The 22,698-nt window shown below is 38.1% G+C and overlaps 1 protein-coding gene across 7 annotated transcripts in view; it reads left to right on the top strand.

Annotated features, from left to right (window-relative positions):
- The window catches only part of PLEKHA1 (pleckstrin homology domain containing A1), a 40,949-nt gene that overhangs the window by 5,788 nt on the left and 12,463 nt on the right, over positions 1-22,698 (top strand). For 6 of the 7 annotated variants that reach the window (XR_009555560.1, XR_009555561.1, XM_060241476.1 and 3 more), the window contains exons 2-8: positions 7,873-8,033; positions 8,898-8,954; positions 11,140-11,185; positions 13,602-13,699; positions 14,841-14,972; positions 18,699-18,833; positions 20,702-20,770. Coding sequence is in view for 5 of the 7 variants with exons in the window: in XM_060241476.1 (XP_060097459.1) it covers positions 7,893-8,033; positions 8,898-8,954; positions 11,140-11,185; positions 13,602-13,699; positions 14,841-14,972; positions 18,699-18,833; positions 20,702-20,770 (678 nt within the window). In the remaining 2 variants the exon portion in view is untranslated. Of the gene's footprint in view, positions 1-7,853; positions 8,034-8,897; positions 8,955-11,139; positions 11,186-13,601; positions 13,700-14,840; positions 14,973-18,698; positions 18,834-20,701; positions 20,771-22,698 lie in introns of those variants that run through there. The other variant, XM_060241477.1, reaches the window with a different exon arrangement.

The raw sequence follows: 22,698 nt of genomic DNA, 5'->3' as shown, positions 1-22,698 counted from the left end.
CTCACAGACAGCCCCCCAATCTCAAACAACTTCTCACCCACAATAACACAGCATCTAATTTGAACATGGATATTGGTACCAGAGCTTGCAATAAACCCAGATGCCAACTTTGCTGCTACATATACCAAGCCAACACAATCACTTGGACATAACAACATCAGCTACACCATCTCAGGCTTATTCACTTGCTCATCTTCTAACATTGTATATGCCATTAAATGCCAACAGTGCCCTTCAGTTTTCTACATAGGACAAAGAGGTCAAACCCTACACCAAAGGATAAATGGCACAAAGCTGACATCACAAAACAGAGAAACCTGTAGAACTTTCCAGCCTCCCAGGGCACTCAGTGGGGGACCTAAAAGTAGCTATTTTAACATTGTATATGCCATTAAATGCCAACAGTGCCCTTTAGTTCTCTACATAGGACAAAGAGGTCAAACCCTACACCAAAGGATAAATGGCACAAAGCTGACATCACAAAACTGAGAAACCTGTAGAACCTTTCAGCCTCCCAGGGCACTCAGTGGGAGACCTAAAAGTAGCTATTTTATTGCAAAGGAATTTCAGAAACAGACTGGAACAGGGGATTGCTGAATTACCTGTTGTTATATCACTCAAGAAGATGGAACCCCCCAGGGCTTAACAGAAATATTGGCTTATCTCACTACCAATGCAAAGTCACTCAATTCTCACTTATAACCAGAAACTTTGTTGGTTGTAAGGGTGCCACTGGACTCCAACTTTCTCACATCTGTTGTTACCTTCTTTATTATCTGTATATTTGCTGCTATTCAGAGGTCTTTCAAAATGTGTTATTCTAATCTTAGCTGTATTTATTGCTCAGTTACTTATTCATCTTGACTCCTAAGTACCTATTGTATCTCGTAGGCTGATGTCACCATTTGAGGTACCTGATGTAGGTTTTATTGTAATAGCACAGTTTACTGCACTGTCCTGTTAGCTGCTTAAACCATCATTAAAAAGCTACATGAAACTGCCTTATACTGAATCAGACCCTTGGCCTTAGTAGTATTATCTAGTCAGACTAACAGTGGCTCTCCAGGGACTCAGGCAGGGGTCTTTCACATCACCTATTGCCAGATCTTTTCACTAGAGATGTCAGGGATTGAACCTGGGATCTTCTGCTGGCCAACAGATGTTCTGTCACTGAGCAACAGTCCCTCCCCAATTAGCGTCAGATTCGAAGCCAGTTAAGCAGATGAATGGTAGTGTGGTACAGTGGTTAGAGTGGTGGACTAGGATCTGGGGGACCCAGGTTTGAATTTCCACTCAGTCATTGAACTCGCTGGGTGACTTTGGACCACTCACATTCTCACCCAAACGTACTACCTCCCAGGCCTATTGTGAGGATAAACTGGAGAACAGAATTATGTAAGCTGCTTTGGCTTACTCGTTAAGGGGAAAGGAAAGGTCCCCTGTGCAAGCACCAGTCGTTTCCGACTCTGGGGTGATGTTGCTTCCACAATGTTTTCATGGCAGACTTTTTATGGGGTGGTTTGCCATTGCCTTCCCTGGTCTTTTACACTTTCCCCCCAGCAAGCTGGGTACTCATTTTACTGATCTCGAAAGGATGGAAGGCTGAGTCAGCCTTGGCTGGCTACCTGAATCCAGCTTCTGCCAGAATCGAACTCAGGTCGTGAGCAGAGAGTTCAGACTACAGTACACTGCAGTACTGCTGCTTTACCTCTCTGTGCCACGGGGCCGCTTAAGGAGAAAAGCAGCATATAAATGATATAAACAAAATCAAAAGATTTTTTGGGGGTGGTGGTCTTGTAATCAAATCTGCAATAAACTGTCCTGCCAGATATTAACAAACTTCCCCTTTCATCAGCTCTAAGCCATTAAAGAATGTAACATTTCCTCCTATCAGATTTTTAACCTACCAAACAAGCTTATTCCCTCAGCTGCACAGTATGCGTGAAAGAGCTGCATGTGGTTCCTGAGCCACAGTTTGGCCACCCCAGCTCTGTCAAGTCAAGAATTCCCTTATTTTGTGGTGGCTTTTTATTTTTGTAATAGAAGCATTATCTCAGCTGAGAAGAGCAGGAATGAAGTATCACTGATGCCTCACTGTGCAGAATGTGGGGTTTGTTATGTGTGTTACATAGTCTTCCTCACCACTTAGAAATAGCCACCCTGTATTTTAAAACTAACTTTTGTTTCTTATGGTTGTTGTGTTTGTTTCATTTAATTGAAAACAAGAATTATGTTTGCGCTATCCCTATGGTTTCAAATAAAAGCTAAGGAGAACTGTTTAATGCATTGAATATTGTTGACATACATTTGCATAACTTTACTTGTACTAAATAATATGGTTTCTGTTTCCTACATGAGTCTTTCAATCACAAAAATGACTTTTGACTGACAATATTGGTCAAGCCTCTTTGTAGTATTACCTAGATCGTGGTGTCAAACTCATTTGTTATGTTATGACATAAATGAGACCATGTTGGGCTGGGCTGGGCCATGTCAGGCCAGGCCATGTGTGTACTTATTTAAGATTAGGTAGCAGAGATATAAACTTTTTAAAGGACACAGACAAACATGACTAAAGATTTTTTTAATTAAAAAATCCCTTACAATAAAATATGCTTAAAATATTAGCACTTGTTGGTCTTAAAGGTGCTTTCTTTGTATTTCTCTCATGGGATCCAGGAAATTGGGCAAGGGAAGCTCTGGTTCTTTCCCTCCCTCTGCTAGGGACCAGGAGGAGAAGGAGCGTCAACCACTGGAGAAATAGAGGTTTTGCTCTGTAGCTCCTGTGCGATTGAGCAAGCCTTGCAATACAAGTTGAGATGCAGAAGGAAGCAAGAGAGAGGGAGAAGGAAGCAGACAAGAGTCAGTTGCTCGAGGGGGGGAGCTCCTGATTCAGTTCCTGGGCTGCATGTTTGACACCCTTGCCCTAGAGGTAATGGAAGCAAACACGCTGTTAATAAAGACTTGCTGAGCTTACAGTGAATACATCTGGAATTCTGATAAAAAGTAATTGCTGCCCATGGAAACCAATGACTAACCACAACCCTTCTCCATGTATGTGTTTTAAAATAATGATCCAATTAAATAAAAAGTTCAAGGAAAAATTGAAAATCTCATTTTTATAGGTGGCCAAGAAATAAAATAAAATACGCTTTAAGAAATGATGCTATTGCTTCAGCTTATTAATATTAATCTAATTCAAATAAATTTGGTTACCATCCAAAAGTTGTTGCAGGATTGGGGACTCTAAAGAGTTATCCAGTTTATACCAATGCTGGGAAGTCCATAAGCCCATGTAAAAGAGACTGTATTCTATATAGGTGTGGGAGAAGGATGTGGATGTGGCAGATCTGGGGAGTGGAATGGGCTTCCTAGGGAGACCATAAATCATCCATTCTTTTCCTCTGTCCTGGTTTCTTCCAGCTCTTCTCAAATTTATTTGCACATCCCATATTGAGGGTTCCCTTTCCTTTCCTTCTACTGGTGGTGGGGTTATTGTGGACAAGTAGTTTCAAGCAAACACACTCTTAATAAACACAAAAGAACGTTTAGGCACGTTACCCTTCTCATCTGAGGCTGTTGCTGGACTTATGGGAAGTTTGCCTCTCCCGTTCCCCTTACCACCACCACAATCTCTCCATCCCCCCATCACTTAGTGTACCTTGAAAGTGTTGGAGAAGTGGTGTGGGAAAGATTAAGAACGTAGAAGGAAGGAATGTGAAAGTTGACACAAGGAAGTATGAATTGTGGAAGGAGGATAAAGAGAAGGAACTTGAAAAGGGAGAAGGAAGGAGTACGAAGAGATCAGGAAATGAGCCAAAAAATGGATGCCTGAAAACACATTGTTGGGTGCTACCTTGAGGATCACTGGTACTATATAATACTCTGTTGTATTGCTAATCCATATCTTGTCTGCTGTTCAAATAGAGATGAGAATTCAGTATGAAACAGTTCTGGATTCAGAACTATTTCTGCCAATTGAACTTGGATATGTCTGTACTTATTAAAATGGATTCTGTAAAGTTAAATTATTGAAGGATTTGTAGCTATCTGGGGGTCACTGGCAATGTGATGACCAATGAATTCAAGAAATATAGAAGCAGCTGCTTTGGGATAGGTATGGATGAGATTAAACATTGAGAATCACTTAACCTTTCGTATCTCATAACTTCATTAGAATGGCAAGAGGTAGATTAGGTAGCAAACAGTGTTAATTGTAACAATACTGTTTTCTGCAAAATGTTTTAATAACTTTCTGGATTGGTCCTTCATTTGCTGGGATTTTTTTCCAGAATGGAGCTGGTAGTTTTTGGAATCTCTGGTGATTTCTTTTCTCTCGTCTCATCTTGCAATTTGAGTGCTTTCAATAAGACAACATAAAATGAATAACTCAAAAACAAAGCAGTTTTTTTCTTCCAAGGAAGAGGATTTTTTTCTTTTTGAAAAAAAAGTGTAAAAAAATCTTTCTTTTACTTGTCATATGAGTCTCAGTGCACTCCTCAGTTTTTCAAAATCAAAGATCAGTTTTGGAAATTAAAGCAGGAACAAAATATAAAACATTTAATGACCTGCTTTCTTGGACAGAAAAGCATGCTTATTACTGAGAGCTTAAAATTGTATTGGAACAGATGAACAAAAACTGACTTCCTCAGAAGAGGGGACCTTTGAACTTCTAAATAGCACACACTTATTTGGAGGGTGCATAAAATCTGTTACCAACATTCCAAAATTCTTCATACTTGTTAGAAGACAACTGACATAAGGAAACTGTGGAATAGAGCAGAATTGAAGGGATTTGCTTGTTCCTGCTGGAAGCTGTCTTCATCCTACCTGTCTGCATATTTTTGGACAAGTGTTGGCAGCTGTGATTGTCTCCTTTGTGACTTTTTTTCTGTTTCATTCTTCCTCAAGAGATCCCAGCCAATAGCTGTGCTGACACCCCATCTGGCCACGTACTGAGATATTTGATAGCAAATGAAACCCATTTATAATATAGACACTGCTCCCTAAACTGGTCCTATGAATGATCTTAGTCAATTGGGAATTTAACAGTGAAACATTTGCTGCCCATTTTGTTTCGTTTGTTTTTTTTGGAGGGGGAGAGGGAATCTGTAAAGGAGTAGAACTTGTACTTTCTCCTGCTGCAGAACAGGCCCTTACATTTCAGCTCTGCCCTGTAAATTCAAAAGATTCCTCCACAGATGCTGTCATAAATAGTTGGCCTAGAAGTATTTTGATAACACTTCAGCTGCCTACCTGTCAAAAATTATGGGGAATATTTTTAAACCTCTTTAAGACTCAGGTACATTTAAAAAATGATTCAAGAATTTTGGGTTTATGTGGAACGAAGTTGATTAGAGTTGCATTTGGCTATGACATCACTACAGTTCGTGATACTTGGCTGACAGGAGGATTCATTTTGATTCTTACTACATCAGTAGAGGTTGTGGGTAGATGGATTAGTTCTTATAAATTGGGCAAAATGTGGAAGAAATGGTCTGGGAAATATTCTCAGTACCTTCTCAGCAATAAATTGTCCTTAATTCTGGGATCTTAAACATTTATTCTGAATGAACAAAGCAGGAGTCAAGCTTCACCTTTAAGACCAACCGATTTTTATTTAGAACGTAAGCTTTCGTGTACTCTTAAGCACACTTCATTCATCAGACAAAGAATCCAGCACAGTGAGCAAAGCCATACATAGCTGAGCAGAGCCATACATAGCTGGTAAGCAGTGGCCCAGATTGCAACATGGTACAGATTTAAGAACCAATGACAGTGAAGTAAAATTATCTGGTAGGCAGTGGTTTAGAATGTAAAATGGTACGACAGAATAGTAAAATTAACAAATTGTTAATTCAGATCAAAGGTTTGCTCAATTTGTTAATTTTACTATTCTGTCATTGTACCATTTTATATTCTAAACCACTGCCTACCAGATAATTTTACTTCACTGTCATTGGTTCTTAAATCTGTACCATGTTGCATTCTGGGCCACTGCCTACCAGCTATGTATGGCTCTGCTCAGCTATGTATGGCTTTGCTCATTGTGTTGGATTCCTCCTCTGATGAAGTGTACTTAAGAGCACACGAAAGCTTGCCTTCTAAATAAAAATTGGTTGGTCTTAAAGGTGCAACTTGACTCCTGCTTTGTTCAGAACAACACGGCTGCCTGCTTGGATTTATATTGAATCTAAGTCATGTGGAAATTGGTGGCGTTGTTAGTGGTTGGAGGTAAGGAACAGATTTAAAAGAGTGTCATATCATCCCAGAGAAGCAAGCATAGTTAATTTGAAAGCTTAAATAAAAGGAAGGTCAACCATCTAGTTCCCTCTTTTCAATAGTTCTTCATTATGAGTTCTTGTACCCTATTTCTCCAAATCTAAAACAAACCTAACAAAAAAGAGGCCAGGTATTATAATAAACTCAAGTTTGGAGTGATAACTGAATGCATATTGCTCAACAAACTGGTTTGTTGAAAGCTAAGCTGGGAATCTAAATTATAGTTGACTTGTTAACTGGCTTGTCATTAAACTGGAACTTAAAAAATCAGTGTTGGTAGCATTATCTGCCATAATAATGATCTCCCATAAGTAAGCATGAAGATCTTACTATTCCAGGTGTATTCAGCTAAGATACTATCTCAGTCTACTCCCACAGCTTAGCCCTGCTAGTGATTACTCATCAAACAAGACTGTGCTTTAGGATTCAGCCTCCCCCACAGAGGAAATATAAAAAGCAGTAGGACAAAAGATCTTATTTAATGACATGCTTTTATTTAGTTTGCCAACATACACCATAGAAATTGTTCTACACAAAACAGTTATCTTGCCATCTACAGGTATACCTTCATATTTTGAGGAAATCCCTTTGCTTTCTTGGGAGCAGGAGTGTGTGCATGTGTGTGGAGCTGTGACCACATATTTATTCTTAAGCTTTTATTTTCTATCTGAAAGAGAATAAAGATAGGAAATGTGGTAAAAGGGCAAAAGAGAAAGGAGCATGGATAAGGATTGCAAAGAGAGCTTTGTTTCAAAGCGGAAAAAAATAGTCATTCAATAAAGCTTCTAGGCAGACAGAATGTAGGTAAGAGCGAGGATGGCTGCCCTAGTCTTCTGTTCCATGGGGTTTCCCTGCAGCAGATGGCCCATAGTAAGTGGATTGTTACTGTAGTAACACTTTGCCAACAGCCGAGCAGTGTAGAGGAGTTCACAAAATATCCAGGGGTTCTGCTTGGAAGTGAGCAGGAGATTATTAGGGATTTATGAACAAACTGGTATGTTTGGTAACAAAGTAGAGTGTGTGGCAACAAACCAGGGTGTGCGCTCTGTTAAAGTGGTTTAAACAAATTGCAGTTTGTGATGTCAGAATGCAAATAACCTCTTGCTTCGTTCAAATGCATCACATTGCTGAATATCAGGTTAACACCTGCTTTTTTGGAGAATGTCTAAACCCAACAAGGTATAATGAAAGGCTAAGAGAACGTATTGTTTTCTTAGAAAACTGTGCATTCCGGAACATAAAAAATTCTAACCTTTTTAGCAAAGTTATGTGAAACAGTTTTTCAGTAGTATTTGAAACATGTAATTGTAAAGTTGTGAAGTGTAAGTCTAAAGAGGCTTTTGAAAGAGTAAAGTAGTATTGCTATGTATTATGTTGCTCTTATGAAGAAGCCAGTAGTGTATGTCAAGCAGTTATATACTGCATTTAGTGTTATAAAATCCAGAGATAGAAAGTGATACAAATGTTGCATTCATGTTTGTAATATATGTTGATGTTTGAGAAGTTCATGCTTTCCTGCAAATGGACTGTTTTGTTCATTAAATGAGATGCTTATAATAGTAAAGGAAAAATTTTGCTTTTGTTTTGCAGTGTAATGTTCAGGTTCAGAAATGCCTTATGTGGATCGTCAAAATCGCATTTGTGGTTTTCTAGATATTGAAGAAAATGAGAGTAGTGGAAAGTTTCTGCGGAGATATTTTATACTGGACACAAAAGAAGACAGCTTGGTATGGTATATGGATAATCCACAGGTAAAAAACATTTGGGGATAATAAAATTCAAGTTCTTGTTATCTAAAGAGGCCTTTAAGTTGAATTTTAATTTAATTTAATAACATTGTTTGTACTTACATGTTCTGCTAGAATCACAATAGAAGATGAGAATTTATTTTTAGTAATAATTACCATTTGAAACTTGGATTGCTTAGTCTAGCCCTTACATTTATATTTGAGTTCTATATTGAAATCAGTAGCTCCCATCCAAGAGATAAATGCAATCTGCTTTGAGACTCAATAAGAAAAATGAACTATAAATAATAACATAAATGAAGGATAGAATTAATGGCATGGAACTTGGCAAAGAATTATTTTGGTGGGGCGAGGACTTCGGCTCACCAATACTTTCCAGTTCCTTTTTCACAATGATCCTCTTGATAACTGCCTACTCACAGGAGTCATACAAAGCGGCCAGTTTTGGGGGGGTCATGATCAAGGTTTTCACTGCTCTTACTACCAATCATGACCTACAAAGGAAGTTTTAAAATAGTTTTCTGTTAGTGTTGGTTCAATATTGGGAACTATTTATGATGAAAACAAAGGAAGAAAACATTACTTCTGGGGGGTTTGGCACATTTGGATTTAGGGATGGTTCACAACCCCCCCCCCCCCCTGTAAAATGCAATAACATTTTCCCAAATGAACAAAACGAAATGTGAGCACTGAACAGCCAAGTTTAATTTTTCAAAAATTCTATTAAGTGATGTAAGGTAGATACAAAAATGTTACAATGGTATTCTGTATTTTAAATAAACTGTTTTTAGAGTATTTGCAAATATAAAGGGTATCTCAAGGTTTTTAATTGACAGCTTTCACTTTATATTACACTGTCAAATTCAGAACCTTCCTTCTGGATCTCCACCCGTTGGAGCCATTAAGCTTACCTACATTTCAAAGGTATGTATGTGTGTGGATACCAAATAACATTTAAAATTTTTTATAGTATTTGAGAAATCTAAAGCTTTTTGCTACCATTTAACACTGTTGTTGAGGAACATTTCTTTGTAGTTTTTGCTTCTAAAACTAATGAAGGTTCAGAGACAGTACAGAACTGGGAATTTGAAATTATTGCACAAGCAAAATTCTGTACACAAAGATTCTGTTTGTAAAAATGATCATTTAATCTAATATGTCCTCTTAAGTTTCCCTGAGGAAAGCTTTGTTTAACCAATAAAACAGTAACTAGTATATATAGAGAAATGCATATTATGCCCTTTTATGAGACCCTTATATAGGGAAATATGGAAACCAGCCCAAATCACATAAAGTATAGAGAAAAATAGTTTGGGCTTTTTTGAAATCTAAAGCTTTTTGTTTGGATTAGTAAAGAACTTTTATTAACATTATTCTTAAAGACTTCCTTTAAATACCACAAACAACATACAGTTTATTTGTGATGTGAACAAGTCTCTGCATCTCTGAATGTCCTGAGTGGAGCTGCAGTTAAAGACTTTTTGGGTTATGCCAGCTTCAGTCTGATTTGTTGTGATACTGGAATTCATATGCTTGAACTTGACTTTCTCTGGCTCTCACCTCCTCATTATGGTTAGGGTACTACATCCCCTGCCTATGACTCTTAGCCTACTGGATGCTCAAGTTCCTGCCAATCAGGACTTGGCAACTTCCTTCATCACATACTTCAGTCATTGATTCTTCCTGTTGAGGTCCTGTTGTAGGTAGGCAGGCCCTGGTTCACTTCACATCCCTCACAAACTGCCCTCAGTCTCATGGAGTGCCCAGAAAGGAGTCCATTCCCTTCTATTGCCCTTTATTCTGAGGCAGTTATTTGGAACTTGGGCAAATTGGGGTTTGTGTCTTTCCCATTGCTTAATCTAAGTGAATGAGAAAGAAACACAAACCCAGATTTAGGAGTTGGAACAAATTGGAATTCTTAAAGAAGAAGTCTTCATTGTAGCTGGAGTGAAGGAATGAAACATGTAAGCCTGAGGGTTTGAGATTTTGTACACAAACTGTGTTGTGCTTGTGTCTGACATCTAGTGGAGCCAAAATGAAAATGCAGAATTGGAAGTGATCAATTCTGGTGTGGTTTTCAAAGATGTAAAAATGAGAGAGCTAATTTTCTTTGAACAGGTGCTGTTACTTTTTTTGGTGCCATGTTGAAATGGATATCTAAAGTTATTCCTACTTTATCTCACTAGAGAAGTGGTTATTTCTGTGCATGTTCCTTATGGATACTGAAGGAAACATATTACTGCTAAACTCAGAAAATAAAACGTTCATTTTACTTCTCACATTGATGATTATTTTTGATTTTGTTACTATTTTCTATTTTCCCAATTAGCAAAAACTAAGAGGAGCGCCTTGTGATCCTTCTAGTTTGATACAGTAATTAGAGCCAGTTTGGTGTAATGGTTAGGAATACGAATTGTAGTCTAGGAGAACTGGATTAATTTCCCACTCTTCCACATGCTGAGCAAACTTGGGTCAGTCACAGATCTCTCAGCTGTTTTCTCAAGAACAAGTTCTCTCAGAGCTCTGCCAGCCCCACCTATCTCACATAGTGTCTGTTGTGGAGAGGGGAAGGGAAAGGAGATTGTAAACTGTTCTGAGACTCTGATTAAAGAGTGAGATCTAAATCCAATCTCCTCCTCCTCCCCCCCCCCATTTAATCATGGCCCCATTTATAAAATTTAATGTGAGTTAAAATGTTATGTTTTAAAACTCCATAAATATTGTATATAAAATTGTACTTTTTGTTGTATGTTTCATGCTCTTAAAGTAGTAGAATAATTGTACATTTGATAAAATTATAGCATAGAGAGGAATTGCGGGTGGGGAATAGCTTTTGTTTGCATTTTTAAAAAGATTCTGTGGTTCCCTCCCCTCCTGATTTAAACATTTCTGGAAATGTTCTTTCTCTTATGCTAGGCCTGTGTAGCAGTGATTACCTTGTCTACTACTACCTTTTAGAACAATCTCTGTGTTAAAAATAATTTCTGCAGTTATTCTAAACAAAGAAATTGTACTGAAGGCAGTCATGCTTTACTATGTCAAGGCCATAGCTTATATTTTATATGGGATCTGCATGTTATACTGCTTTAACTTTTGTTATTTCTGTTAGGTTAGTGATGCAACTAAGCTGAGACCAAAGGCAGAATTCTGTTTTGGTAAGTTTTTAGAGTTTGCACAGTTACTTTATCACTGTTTTAAAAAACAAAAAAAAATGTATCCAGGATATGTTTCACACTTTCCTAATTAGGCACAAATGGACATATCTGTTTAGAATAGAAGTTTGTTTATATTTCATGTTTATATTTCATGTTAAAAAAAGTGATCTTCAAGCAGGATGTGACATCAGTCATTGGAACTTTTAGAAATTCTGAGTAGCTTGTTCAGTATATATATTGAACAAGTTTCAGTGCTCAAAATAGTTCTTGACTGTCTGTGACAGAGTGAGAGATTCTGAGCTTCTATATTCTCTTTGAAAAATCAGTGCTGCTCTTCTCCAGATACCAAACAGCAACTTGACAAGCATTTTAATAAGCATTAATCATTGTATTAAAAAGAAATGCCAGTTTGTTCATTGCAATATGCTTTTCTGAAGTGGATTGATAATTTAGAGGGAGAAACTACATGCAGATCCTGCTATATTTCTTCTTGAAAACATGAACATTATTAATTATGCAGCTGTTGGACATGGATTCTGTAATTCATATATATGTAGCATCCATATCCAACAGTACCATAATTAATAATGCTACTGTTTTCAAGAATTTCAAACATCCTGCCAGTACTGAATATGCAACATTTGATCAGGTTTCATTTTAAAATACAGGGTTTATGAATATCCTGTGATGCTGAGACACTAGATTTAAGTATAAAGGCCCACTGTTTGCAAAGTTGTTTAGTTTCTGTTTGATACTGTAGGTAAAATAACGTAGAGGTACATATGTGGGTTACTGAAGTTCCAAGGCCTTATTTGGCTATGATGAGTTTTAAAGCAAACTGGAATAACCTATGGATGTTTATGCTTTGGGGATGATTGATGTGTTGGTGAATGGTTCCATACAGAGGAATTGAAAAATCATGTTTCTGTGTCCTTTAAACCACTTCCCCCAAAGAAAGTTACCAATGTTTAAACTGGCATATTTTGAGTAGATCAAGAATCTTGATTTTTATGAAAGATGTAGAAAAATGTAGTGTTTATGCTAGGTCATGAATGTATTTGAGCCATGTTCAAAACAGCATCAAAGAACCACAAAATAGTGGTTCTTACAATGTATTTCAGATCTGTTTTGAGGGCAAGTACAGGCAACTATTTATCATGTGGCCACTGCTTGTAGTCTTACACCAAGACTCCTACAGCTGTAGGTATCTAAAATTATATAGCGTGTGGCTACAAGTGAATCAGTTTTCATGTCAGATTTTGCTGAGATTTGTGATTTGTTAGAAAAGCACAATAAAAATCAGTACTCCATGAATCATTGTGCTACTTAAACCAGCTTCATATACAATTCTTGTATAGCTACATATACATTGCTTGTAATAGATGGCAACCATGTGGCACAAAGATGTCTATAACCACTCTAGAAGAAGACAGACTCTAATTTAAATCTGCTTAGTTCAGTTTTTGTGAGCAGATTTTTTGAACTCTTGCTTTTCCTGTGCTAAATTACATTCCCAGAATGTAAGGTGCTATAGTGCTGGCTAAATAAATCCATATGATTACAGAAAATAGTTGCTCACAGACACATTTCTACAAAAGCAGAAGAAATTTGCTTTGCTTGTCCATGACATATTTAAGCCACACCTTTTTGCTTGCTGGTGTTCTCTTCTGTTGCTACAGGGTTCAAGCACTGATTAAGTGTAATTCAGCTACTGTATAGCTACTGCTGTAAATTTTAAATAGCAGTTGTTAAAAGTCTGTATAAACTAGAACAAAGAACTTCATGTTTCTAGAATAGAATAAGGCCATTATTTCTGAATTCTTCATCCAGTGGGTGGCTGGGTTTCATATTTACAGCAAAGCTTTATTTTAAAAAATTAATGCAGACATTTGGGTTAGTACTAGCTTGGAAAATTGGAAAAGTGATACTCAATGTTCTCCCCCATCCCTCCCGGATTTTTCACAGTACAACTGAGACATGCATATGTGCTAGAACTTTAAAACTGTAACTTTAAGAGAGATAACATTTATGTTTTGTGCATCATGCTTATGCTTGTAAATTGTGTGTGGGTCTGTATCTGGAAGTCATGGCAGCCTTTGGTGACTGACCCCTACTGGGGGCTTGGAGGATATTCAGATATGACTGAATAAAGCCTGCCCCAGCTCAACGTCTGGTGTTTCAAGGAGATTCCTTATCCGAGTCTACCAAAGTCTTGCCAAAGTCTACTCTGCTTAGCTTTTGAGATCTGACAAGACTGGGCTTGCCTGAGCTATCCACGTCAGGGCATGCTTGTGAATTTTGAGGTGAGAGCAAATATTGAAGGCTGTCTATATTGATTAATGGCCATTTCCTAGTTAAAAGTGTAACCAATGTTTTAGTTAATGTTGTGCATTATTTCATTTACTTTCTTTACCAGTCATGAATGCAGGAATGAGAAAATACTTTCTACAAGCCAATGATCAACAAGACTTAGTTGAATGGGTAAATGTCCTAAACAAAGCTACCAAAATTACAGTAAGTAATTTTTTTAATGCTAGGGTCATTCCACACAAACATTTGGAGACATTTTACAAGTTTTTAACTTGTAAAATGTCCAGTGGCACCTTTAAGAACAACGAAATTTTATTCTGGGTATAAGCTTTCATGTGCATGCACACTTCTTCAGCTACATTGGAACAGAAGTCACCAACCATTACAAATAGGTAGAGGATGTAGAGGGTATCACCAGGAAGGGCTGTTTACAGTCTAATTAGAGGTTTTCAGTTGGGCAGAGCTACATTTTAGAAAGATGAACTTGGATCTGACAGAATATTTTTATCTATATACAACATACTTGACATGAGGACATATTTGAGGAATAACAGGAGGGGGAAGGTGAAGAAGTGATGCTCCACAGATGGAAATCCCATTCAGCCATGGAATTACCAGTGACTCCAAGCTGTATGTTACAATAACAATTCAAATTCCTTTGGTGCCCTAGTTATAACTTGTTTATGCTCAGGCATATCATGCAGAAGCTGCTTCTGCCTTCTCTGAGGGTTATGATGCCCTCTATATCCAAGTCCTCTGGCATTTACAGAGGATTGAGAGGAGGACAGAAGAGAGGGTCAGTGGTGGCTACAATTATTGCTAGCTTGTGAGCCAAGCTATAATGCATGCGTGTTATGAACTTGAAAAGGCGTAATTCATGTTTTATATAACAGACTTCTAAATGAAAGAAGGTTTCGTTGCTCCAAGAAGCGTCAAGGGTTCTGCTTCCAAGGGTGCTTCTGCTGTATCTAATATGTATTATTTTGCTTGCAATAAGACAATAATAAAAAAGGAGAAGGAGGGGATTTATGGGTAGTGGATTGGTGCAAGTCTGAGGAGATATGAATTGTGAAAAGGTTTGTCTGGCTACTAAAAGCCTCCTCTATAGCCTTTATTTGGTTCATTGCTTCTGTAACCCAAATGGCAAAAATTCTCCAAGTATTCTGATATGATCCAGCAGCTGAAGTATATAGAAGCTTTTTAAACCCTTTGGCTTATTTATAGGTGTATAAAGTATTTAAAAAAATGCAGTTCTGTAATTTGAATTAGTTTTACTTGCTCTCATGTTTTCAAAGGCATTATACATTCACTGTATACTATTTCGTTGCAACATTTACTTTTTCAGGTACCAAAGCAGACTGATTCACGGTCTCAGAATGATAATTCAAATCGCCAAGCTGAAAGTGTGGGGATAAAGAAGCAGATGTCTTACAGAACGGATATTGTTGGTGGTGTTCCCATAATAACCCCTACCCAGGTAATGTAGCTTTAATGCCCTGCCTTGTCGTTGGAAGGGCTAAGGAACAGCATGCTACCCTTTCAGTTGATGTAATTCTTGTTACATGAAATCAGGGCCTGTTCCAGGGTTTTGTAGGCCCTGGGTAAGAGAGCATAACTGGGCCCCCTTTCCCTCTTTAAATCCCTGTTGGGAAGAAAGACTGTACAAATGAAGTAAATATATGTCAAAATAACCCTGAAAGATAGGTTAAAAAAAGCTATAGTGACTTGGTCAAGATTACACAGTGAGTCTAGATTAAGGCTGGGTGATGATTTTTTAAAACCTAGTCTAAAATTATCATTAGGTGGTTCTCACCAATCACTTTTGAGTTCAAGTATAGCATATCCTGTAGGCAAACCACTGCAAAGGCTGATAATTACTGGACAGTGTTTTGCTAGAACGTGGAAAAGAATGTGATTGTGTGACATTCTGTTCACACTTAGCTTGTAAAAGTTAGATCTCATGCTAACTCACTTTTTAAGAGTTTAAACAGAAGCAATAAAAATATCCCCATTTTACTAGGAGTAAAAGTCTTGTCTTGATTTTGAATTTTGAATTTTATTTCATGTATTCAATTTATGAATCACCTGTTTCCAGCAACATAAGGCTCTAGGTGATTTACAACCAATAAAATAAGTTAAAAACAACCAAAGAGACAATTACATTACTTCAGATGGTGTCAAATATTTCTTAGTTACCTCACTGTGGACTGTGCCACACGCTCACAAGCAAGTGAGTGGGCTGAAGCGGAGATGGAGGAAAGAAGAAAAAAGGAGGATGCCAGCTATGATGGGACTATTGCTGTCCTCAACTAAAAGCCAGGGAGAACAACTCTGCCTTACAGGCCCTGCAGAATTGTATTAATTAAAAATTAATTTCTTCAGGATTAGATCTGCAATTTAAAATTACCTCAGAATGTATTCTCAGTTTTTGGTAATCTAAAAAGTATGTTTTGTCAGAAAATCTCAGTATTGTTGTGTACAAACCTTGGAGTTTAATCTAGTAGCACTGAGCCATCTCAGCTCTGTCAGCTTTTCACTATCAAAGATATAGGCAGAGGTACCTGAATTCCTGATCTTTACCAACACTAACTGAATATGCTAGGCCCTAGAGTGGAATGACAGCCTTTGGGAGTAGCAGAAGTGTTTTGTGACTGGCATGCAGCTCTTAGAATAGCAGAAATGCTCTGGGATTGGAATGACTGTCCCCCAAATGGAATGATGGCCCCTGGGAGTAGCAGAAGTATTCTGAGATTGGAATGATAGGTCCAAGGTTGGAATGATGACAGACCATGTGATTGAAATCTGTGCTGTGCAGCTGTAATCACAGACCTTAGAATGGAATGAAATGCCTTACATTGATTCCAATCACATGGACTGTCATTTCACTTTCAGATATGTCATTCCAATTGCAGACCACTTCTGGTACTCCTGGGAGTTGTCATTCCGCTCTTGGGACAATCATTCCAGACCCAGAACATATCTGCAATTCCCAGGGGCCATCATTCTAGGCCCAGATCACTTCTGCTACTTCAAGGGTCTATCATTACACTTCAGGGGCTGTAATTCCAGGCCCAGAACATACCTGCGACTCCCAGGGGTTGTCATTCCAGTTCCAGAACACTCATGCTACTTCTAGGGGCCATCATTCCACTCTGTTGGCAGTCATTACAGTCCCAGAGCAGTCTATCTGGCCTCCATCCAAAAATCAATTCTGCATATTCATTGCAACTTTCTTTGTGCTGTAATATATTTCAGTGGAGCTCATGCAAGTCAATTGGCTTTCCTAGCTCCCATTTTATCCTATGGGCCATTGTTCCCACTCGGCAATCCTGCCCTATATTTTGGTACATTATTTTAGTGTATTTAGCAAATACATCAAATCATCCCAAGCATGCAGGAGCAAATGGCTTGTACAGACAGCAGACTACCCGGTGGGGATGGGGGTGGGGAGTTGTGGAGGAAGGCAGGGGAGGGAGGGGTAGAGGGGAGTTGGAAAGGAGACAATCCCTCTTCTGCCTTCAACTGATTCCTCCAGACACTCATTTACTTACAAAAGCGCCACTATGAGTTGGCCTACCTGTGGCTCTCATTGGTCGTCAAATGACTACCTAAGCCTACCCATGATGCTGGCTGTGCAAGAAGAATCTACAACTTGCATATGTTGTCATAATTATCATAACATGGGAAACAGCTTAGTATATGCATAGATCTGTGTGAAGCGTGCATTTGGCCAGTTTGGGGTCTATAAATTTTTATTTATTTATTTTTTCAAATAAAATTTTTAGCGTCTATAAATTGAGATGTATGTTTTCATATTGATTAGTGTTTCTGTGTCTAACTTACCTGGAATAGCTTAATATCAAAATATATTTTCATTTGTTGCGTATTATTTAAAAGAAAATCTTTTACACATAGAAGTAGCATGTAGATGGGATTATAATGTTTACAACAGTCACAGCTGAGTGTGCTAGTGATGTTACTGATCCTGTTTTCTGAGTATCTAGTTCCAAAGTTAAGACTATGGTTAGCATTATGGCGAATAGGCTCACAAGAGATTTGAGCCTGGTAGTGAGTCATCAATAAGAATCCTGAAAGCCTACTGACACAATAAAGATAAAAGCTGGTTGAAATAGGATCAACTCTGTCAGAATGACGCTTAAATCTTAGATATGTGGCTGCACATAAGTTGATTGGCTATAGTGCAGAGAAATGATTTGATGTCCTTGGAACTTGGTAAACACAGATTTAAAAAATCCAGTGTTACATATACACTTATATGGGGTTTTGGGGGGGGCTGGAGATGGAGTTAGGTGTTTGTCCACCTTTGATGTTGTGATTAAACTTACTTCAACATTGTATTGGGCTGCTATGTAAAATGTAACGCTGACTCTTAAAAACTAAACTAATGTTTTGCAGGTGATGCCCTATTACCAAGGAACATCAGTTTATGTATAGTTTTCTTGTGGTCCAGATAGCTGGTAGTGAGCCTGGTAGTGAGTCATCAATAAGAATCCTGAAAGCCTACTGACACAATAAAGATAAAAGCTGGTTGAAATAGGATCAACTCTGTCAGAATGACGCTTAAATCTTAGATATGTGGCTGCACATAAGTTGATTGGCTATAGTGCAGAGAAATGATTTGATGTCCTTGGAACTTGGTAAACACAGATTTAAAAAATCCAGTGTTACATATACACTTATATGGGGTTTTGCGGGGGGGCTGGAGATGGAGTTAGGTGTTTGTCCACCTTTGATGTTGTGATTAAACTTACTTCAACATTGTATTGGGCTGCTATGTAAAATGTAACGCCGACTCTTAAAAACTAAACTAATGTTTTGCAGGTGATGCCCTATTACCAAGGAACATCAGTTTATGTATAGTTTTCTTGTGGTCCAGATAGCTTTTTCTGTCTCTCTGTCTCCCTCTTTTTATACCACTTTTCTTCCAGATGGAGACTCAGAAGTGACTTAACAGTGTCCTGCTTGTCCAGTGACACTGTAAGATAAGTTAGGGTGAGATTATGTGATTGTCCCAAGGTCAAGCTTCCATGGCAGAGAGTCTGCAATTAAAGCAATATCCTAAGCCCCGAACCTGAATGAAAGTTATAATATAAAATATTACTAAAGAATATAAAAGTTTTTTTCTTAGTTATTTTGCAAAGTTCGGAACTACATATACACCATTTTGATTACTTTACTCTAGAAAGAAGATGTAAACGATAGTGAGGGTGATAAAAACTACTTGAAACAGTCTCAGAGCCATCCTTACTATTCTGCTAAGCAACCCCCAGATAACGCTGTGATCAAAGCTGGCTATTGTGTTAAACAAGGAGCAGTGGTAAGTAATTAGAATATATTTCTTTGATCAGTGAGGTCTGTGTTCTTTGTTATGCCCTGGTCTGGGTAGCCCAGCCTTGCCTGATCTCATCAGATCTCAGAAGCTAAGCGGAGTTGGCCCTGGGTAGTATTTGGATGGGTGACCGCCAAGGAATACCAGCATTACTACACAGAGGCAGGCAATGGCAAACCACCTTAGAATGTCTCTTGCCTTGAAAATCCTACAGAGTTGCCATAAGTCAGCTGCATCTAGATGTGCTATGGCAAAATCTTTTTGCCAGAGGAAATAATTTGGCATGTATAGGACTGTGCTAATTTTCAAAACCTGAAATTTAGGGGTTATATCTAAATTTCTGTTCGTGACCTTTCATAAGTTATCCCTGGTTACTTCAACTTTTAGGAGCCAGAAGACAATTTTCAGCTTCAAAAGTAATTAGAGCATATATGATTAAAGCAATGAAATACAGTAAAGGCTTCATTATCTGCCTTTCTACTAGCCTTTCTACTGTCCTGACCAATCGTTTCCCCCACCTCAGCCACCATAGCTCATGTCTTCTGGTTCACTTGAACCACACTTGTCCCTTCCTGTCTATTCTATTCATGGAGCTGCTCTGATGGAAGAGGAAGGAGGGGGTGATTTCATCGCCTGTGTAAGGCAGCCATCAAATATGTGTGACTATTATTGCATGTAGGTCCTGTGACCATGAAAATAAGTTGAAAAAAACTGCTACAGAGGAGAAATGTAGAAAAGATCCTTGATCCTCACACCCATGAATTAGTGGATCAAGTGTCATGAAATTATTGCTCTGTTGGTAATTATAGCATTTGGAAATGATTGCTTAAAATGATGGGATTTTATTTTACTACATCTTTTTGCTGCTTGGAAGTTGAAAGTTTTGGGGAGAGAGTGACTACTTTTGAGCATTCTTATGGCTTTGAAAACTTGGAGGGTAATAGTGCGCAGTCTGTCTTCAGCAACTGGGTTTACCAAAAGATGCCATCCCACTCTTGTTTATACTGCCATGACTGCTAGGGTGACTGTATAGAAATCTGAAGTAAGGATCTTTTATCAGGTTAGAATGGTCTGGCGTCTATGCAAAAAAAATAACTTCTCCTAATGCTTTGTGTTCTGTTAGTCAGCACCCATCTGCCTTTCTTATTTTTCCCAAGTCTCCTTACCTTCCCCTACTCAAAACCATTCTGAGCTAAAAAACAAAACCAAACCCTGATATGGCTTTTCCCACATGGTTACTTTGGAGAACCATGCTATGCTCAAAAGTGTAGCCCAAAAGTACAGAGGTGGTCAAACTTGATTAACGTAAGAGCCACACAGAATAGACATCAAATGTTTGAGAGCCACAAGACATGAATGTCAGATGATTGAGAGCTGCAAGGAAGGAAGGAAGGAAAGCAAATAAATGTGGGAAGGGAGGGGCGAAAGAAAACAACTTGAACTTTAAATGCATTCTCCAAGCCTCTGGCTGACTTGCTTTGGAGAAGTGATTTAAAGAGAGAAATGCCTACTCCAAGCCAGCTGACAGGGTGGTGGGGACTTCGAGAGCCGCACAACCAAAGTTCCCTCTAAGCTGCAGTCTTGTGAGCAAAAAATCTACTTTGTGAGCTACTGCATAAATTGATGTGCTCTGGGGCCATCTTTCCTGAGCTAAGACAAAAATGTGTGAGCTGGAGGCTAAAAATCTGTGAGCTAGCTCACACTAACTCAGCTTAGAGGGAACACTGCACAGAACATGTGTGAAAAAGCTACAGAGCCACAGTATGGCCATCCCTGCTCTAAGAGTCCCAGGGAAAAGTGTAAGCATTTGTGGTGCTCAGGGAGATGGAATTACATCTTGTTTTCCTTGTCAATAGATGAAGAATTGGAAAAGAAGATACTTCCAGCTGGATGAGAATACAATAGGCTATTTCAAATCTGAACTGGTATGTATCTATATATAAAATTGCTAGTAGATAGTAGAAATCGCTTTGAAGAAGTGTCCGCATTCAGATTGATGGGTTGGATCCAGTGATCACTCAGCAAAAGACTCCCATTCATGTTAAGTTATGCTTATACATAATTGTTTCACTTTAAATTTTGATAGAAAACTTTGCTAGTGTCTTTAAAAAACGATTCTCATGCTTTTGCTAAAATAATGGGAAATTAGATGGGAACAGGGTTTAGATTTAGAACTGTGGAAGTTAAACCGTCCTTTCCCTGTTTTTACAGAAGTGTCCAGTATGGTTCTGTTTCACTTTCTTCTACTGATGGACATATTCACATCACTTACAGGCTTTCTTTCAGATACAACTCCCTCTTACAGGTGAGCTGGTATGTGGTATGTAACCCATGCCAGAACAGCAGTTTCCCAGTGTTGTATCATAGCTCTAGAGAAAAAGGCCCAGCAACGACTATACTACTTAAGACTCTTAAGATCACTACAACTGTCAGGGAGTCTGCTGGTTGCCTTTTATCGTAGTTCCATTGAGAGCATTTTATCTTATTGCCTCTGTGTGTGGTTTGGGAGCTGCACGGAAGCAGAGAGAAGGGTGCTTCAAAGAGTGACGAGAAGAGCACAAAAGATTTGTGGATGTTCTCTCCCCTCATTGGTGGATCTGTATAATATGGGATGTAAAAGGAAGATACAAATGATCCTAAGGGACCCTTCACATCTGGGCCATTTGCTATTTGAGATCTTACCGTCAGGTAGACGATATAGAGTGTTGAAGGCTAGGACAAACAGATTTAAGGACAGTTTCTATCCAAGTGCTGTGGTTAGGTTAAATGCAGGGTTATGAAGGATTATCTGTTTTAGATGTATTTAAATGGTTTAAATGGTTTTATGAATGTTTATCTGTTTTAGATGTATTTAAATGGTTTAAATGGTTTTAGATGTATTTTAAATGGTTTATGAATATGTGTGTTTGATGTGTTGGTATGTTTGTGGAAGAGCACCTCATTTCGTTGCTCTCTTTTTGTTGAGAACAATGACAATAAATTTATCTAATCTAATCTAATAATCTAATAAACAATTTGGTCCAGGTTTGAAAGGTTACTTGGATAAGCAAAAAAGGATGGATGCTTCCCCTATGCTTCTCTGGGCCACAGTCAGGTTTAATAACCATGAGGCAAAGAGGTAGCCAAACATAGTTATCTGAACATTTTTCTACATTGTCCTTCAAAACATTGAAGTTTAGCGGATGTTGCAGTAGCTGACAGTTAAAGGTCTATGCCTCATAGCTTTTGTTCTCAGATAGATATATCATATTAAAACTAGTGCCTATTAGGTAAATCAAATTATAGGACATTTATTACTAAAGAAAAAAAGCAAACTGAGTGAAAAGTAATTCAAATCACATAGCAGCTGCCAGTAATACATGCTTTTGAGAGACTGAAATATCACAATTATAATTTGCATCCCCTTGTCAAACTCTCTTAAACTCTTACTATATATGTCATACTCCTACATATACCATAGTGATTATTGCTGATTTATTATATTCTGTGCAGTCATTAGTATATGGTAGCTCAGAGAATTCGTTTGGTAGCATAATATGAAGAGGTTGTAAAGTTTGCATTTGGTGTTTGAATTTATTTGGAAGAACAGCATGACATAAATAGGCATTTTGCTTTCCTTTCAGTAACCACTTGATGGCGTATGAAAAAGGCAAATGAAACATGTTCAGTTTTTTTCAAAAGACCTGCATGTGAGATTCATGCACCGTGTTTGTCAAACTAAAGCATGTATTGTTTGCTTTCAAAGTATGTCAACTATACAGTTGAGGGTTTGTTATTGAATGACTTTCAGAAACGCATTGATAGTTGTAGCATTAAAAAAAAAATCACTGTCTGCACAACACTTAAAACTTTG

The sequence above is a fragment of the Heteronotia binoei genome, chromosome 6, assembly GCF_032191835.1.
Source record: "Heteronotia binoei isolate CCM8104 ecotype False Entrance Well chromosome 6, APGP_CSIRO_Hbin_v1, whole genome shotgun sequence".
Taxonomy (NCBI): Eukaryota; Metazoa; Chordata; class Lepidosauria; order Squamata; family Gekkonidae; genus Heteronotia; species Heteronotia binoei.
Note: the sequence above shows the minus strand (reverse complement) of the source record. Positions and strands in the feature narration are given on the sequence as shown.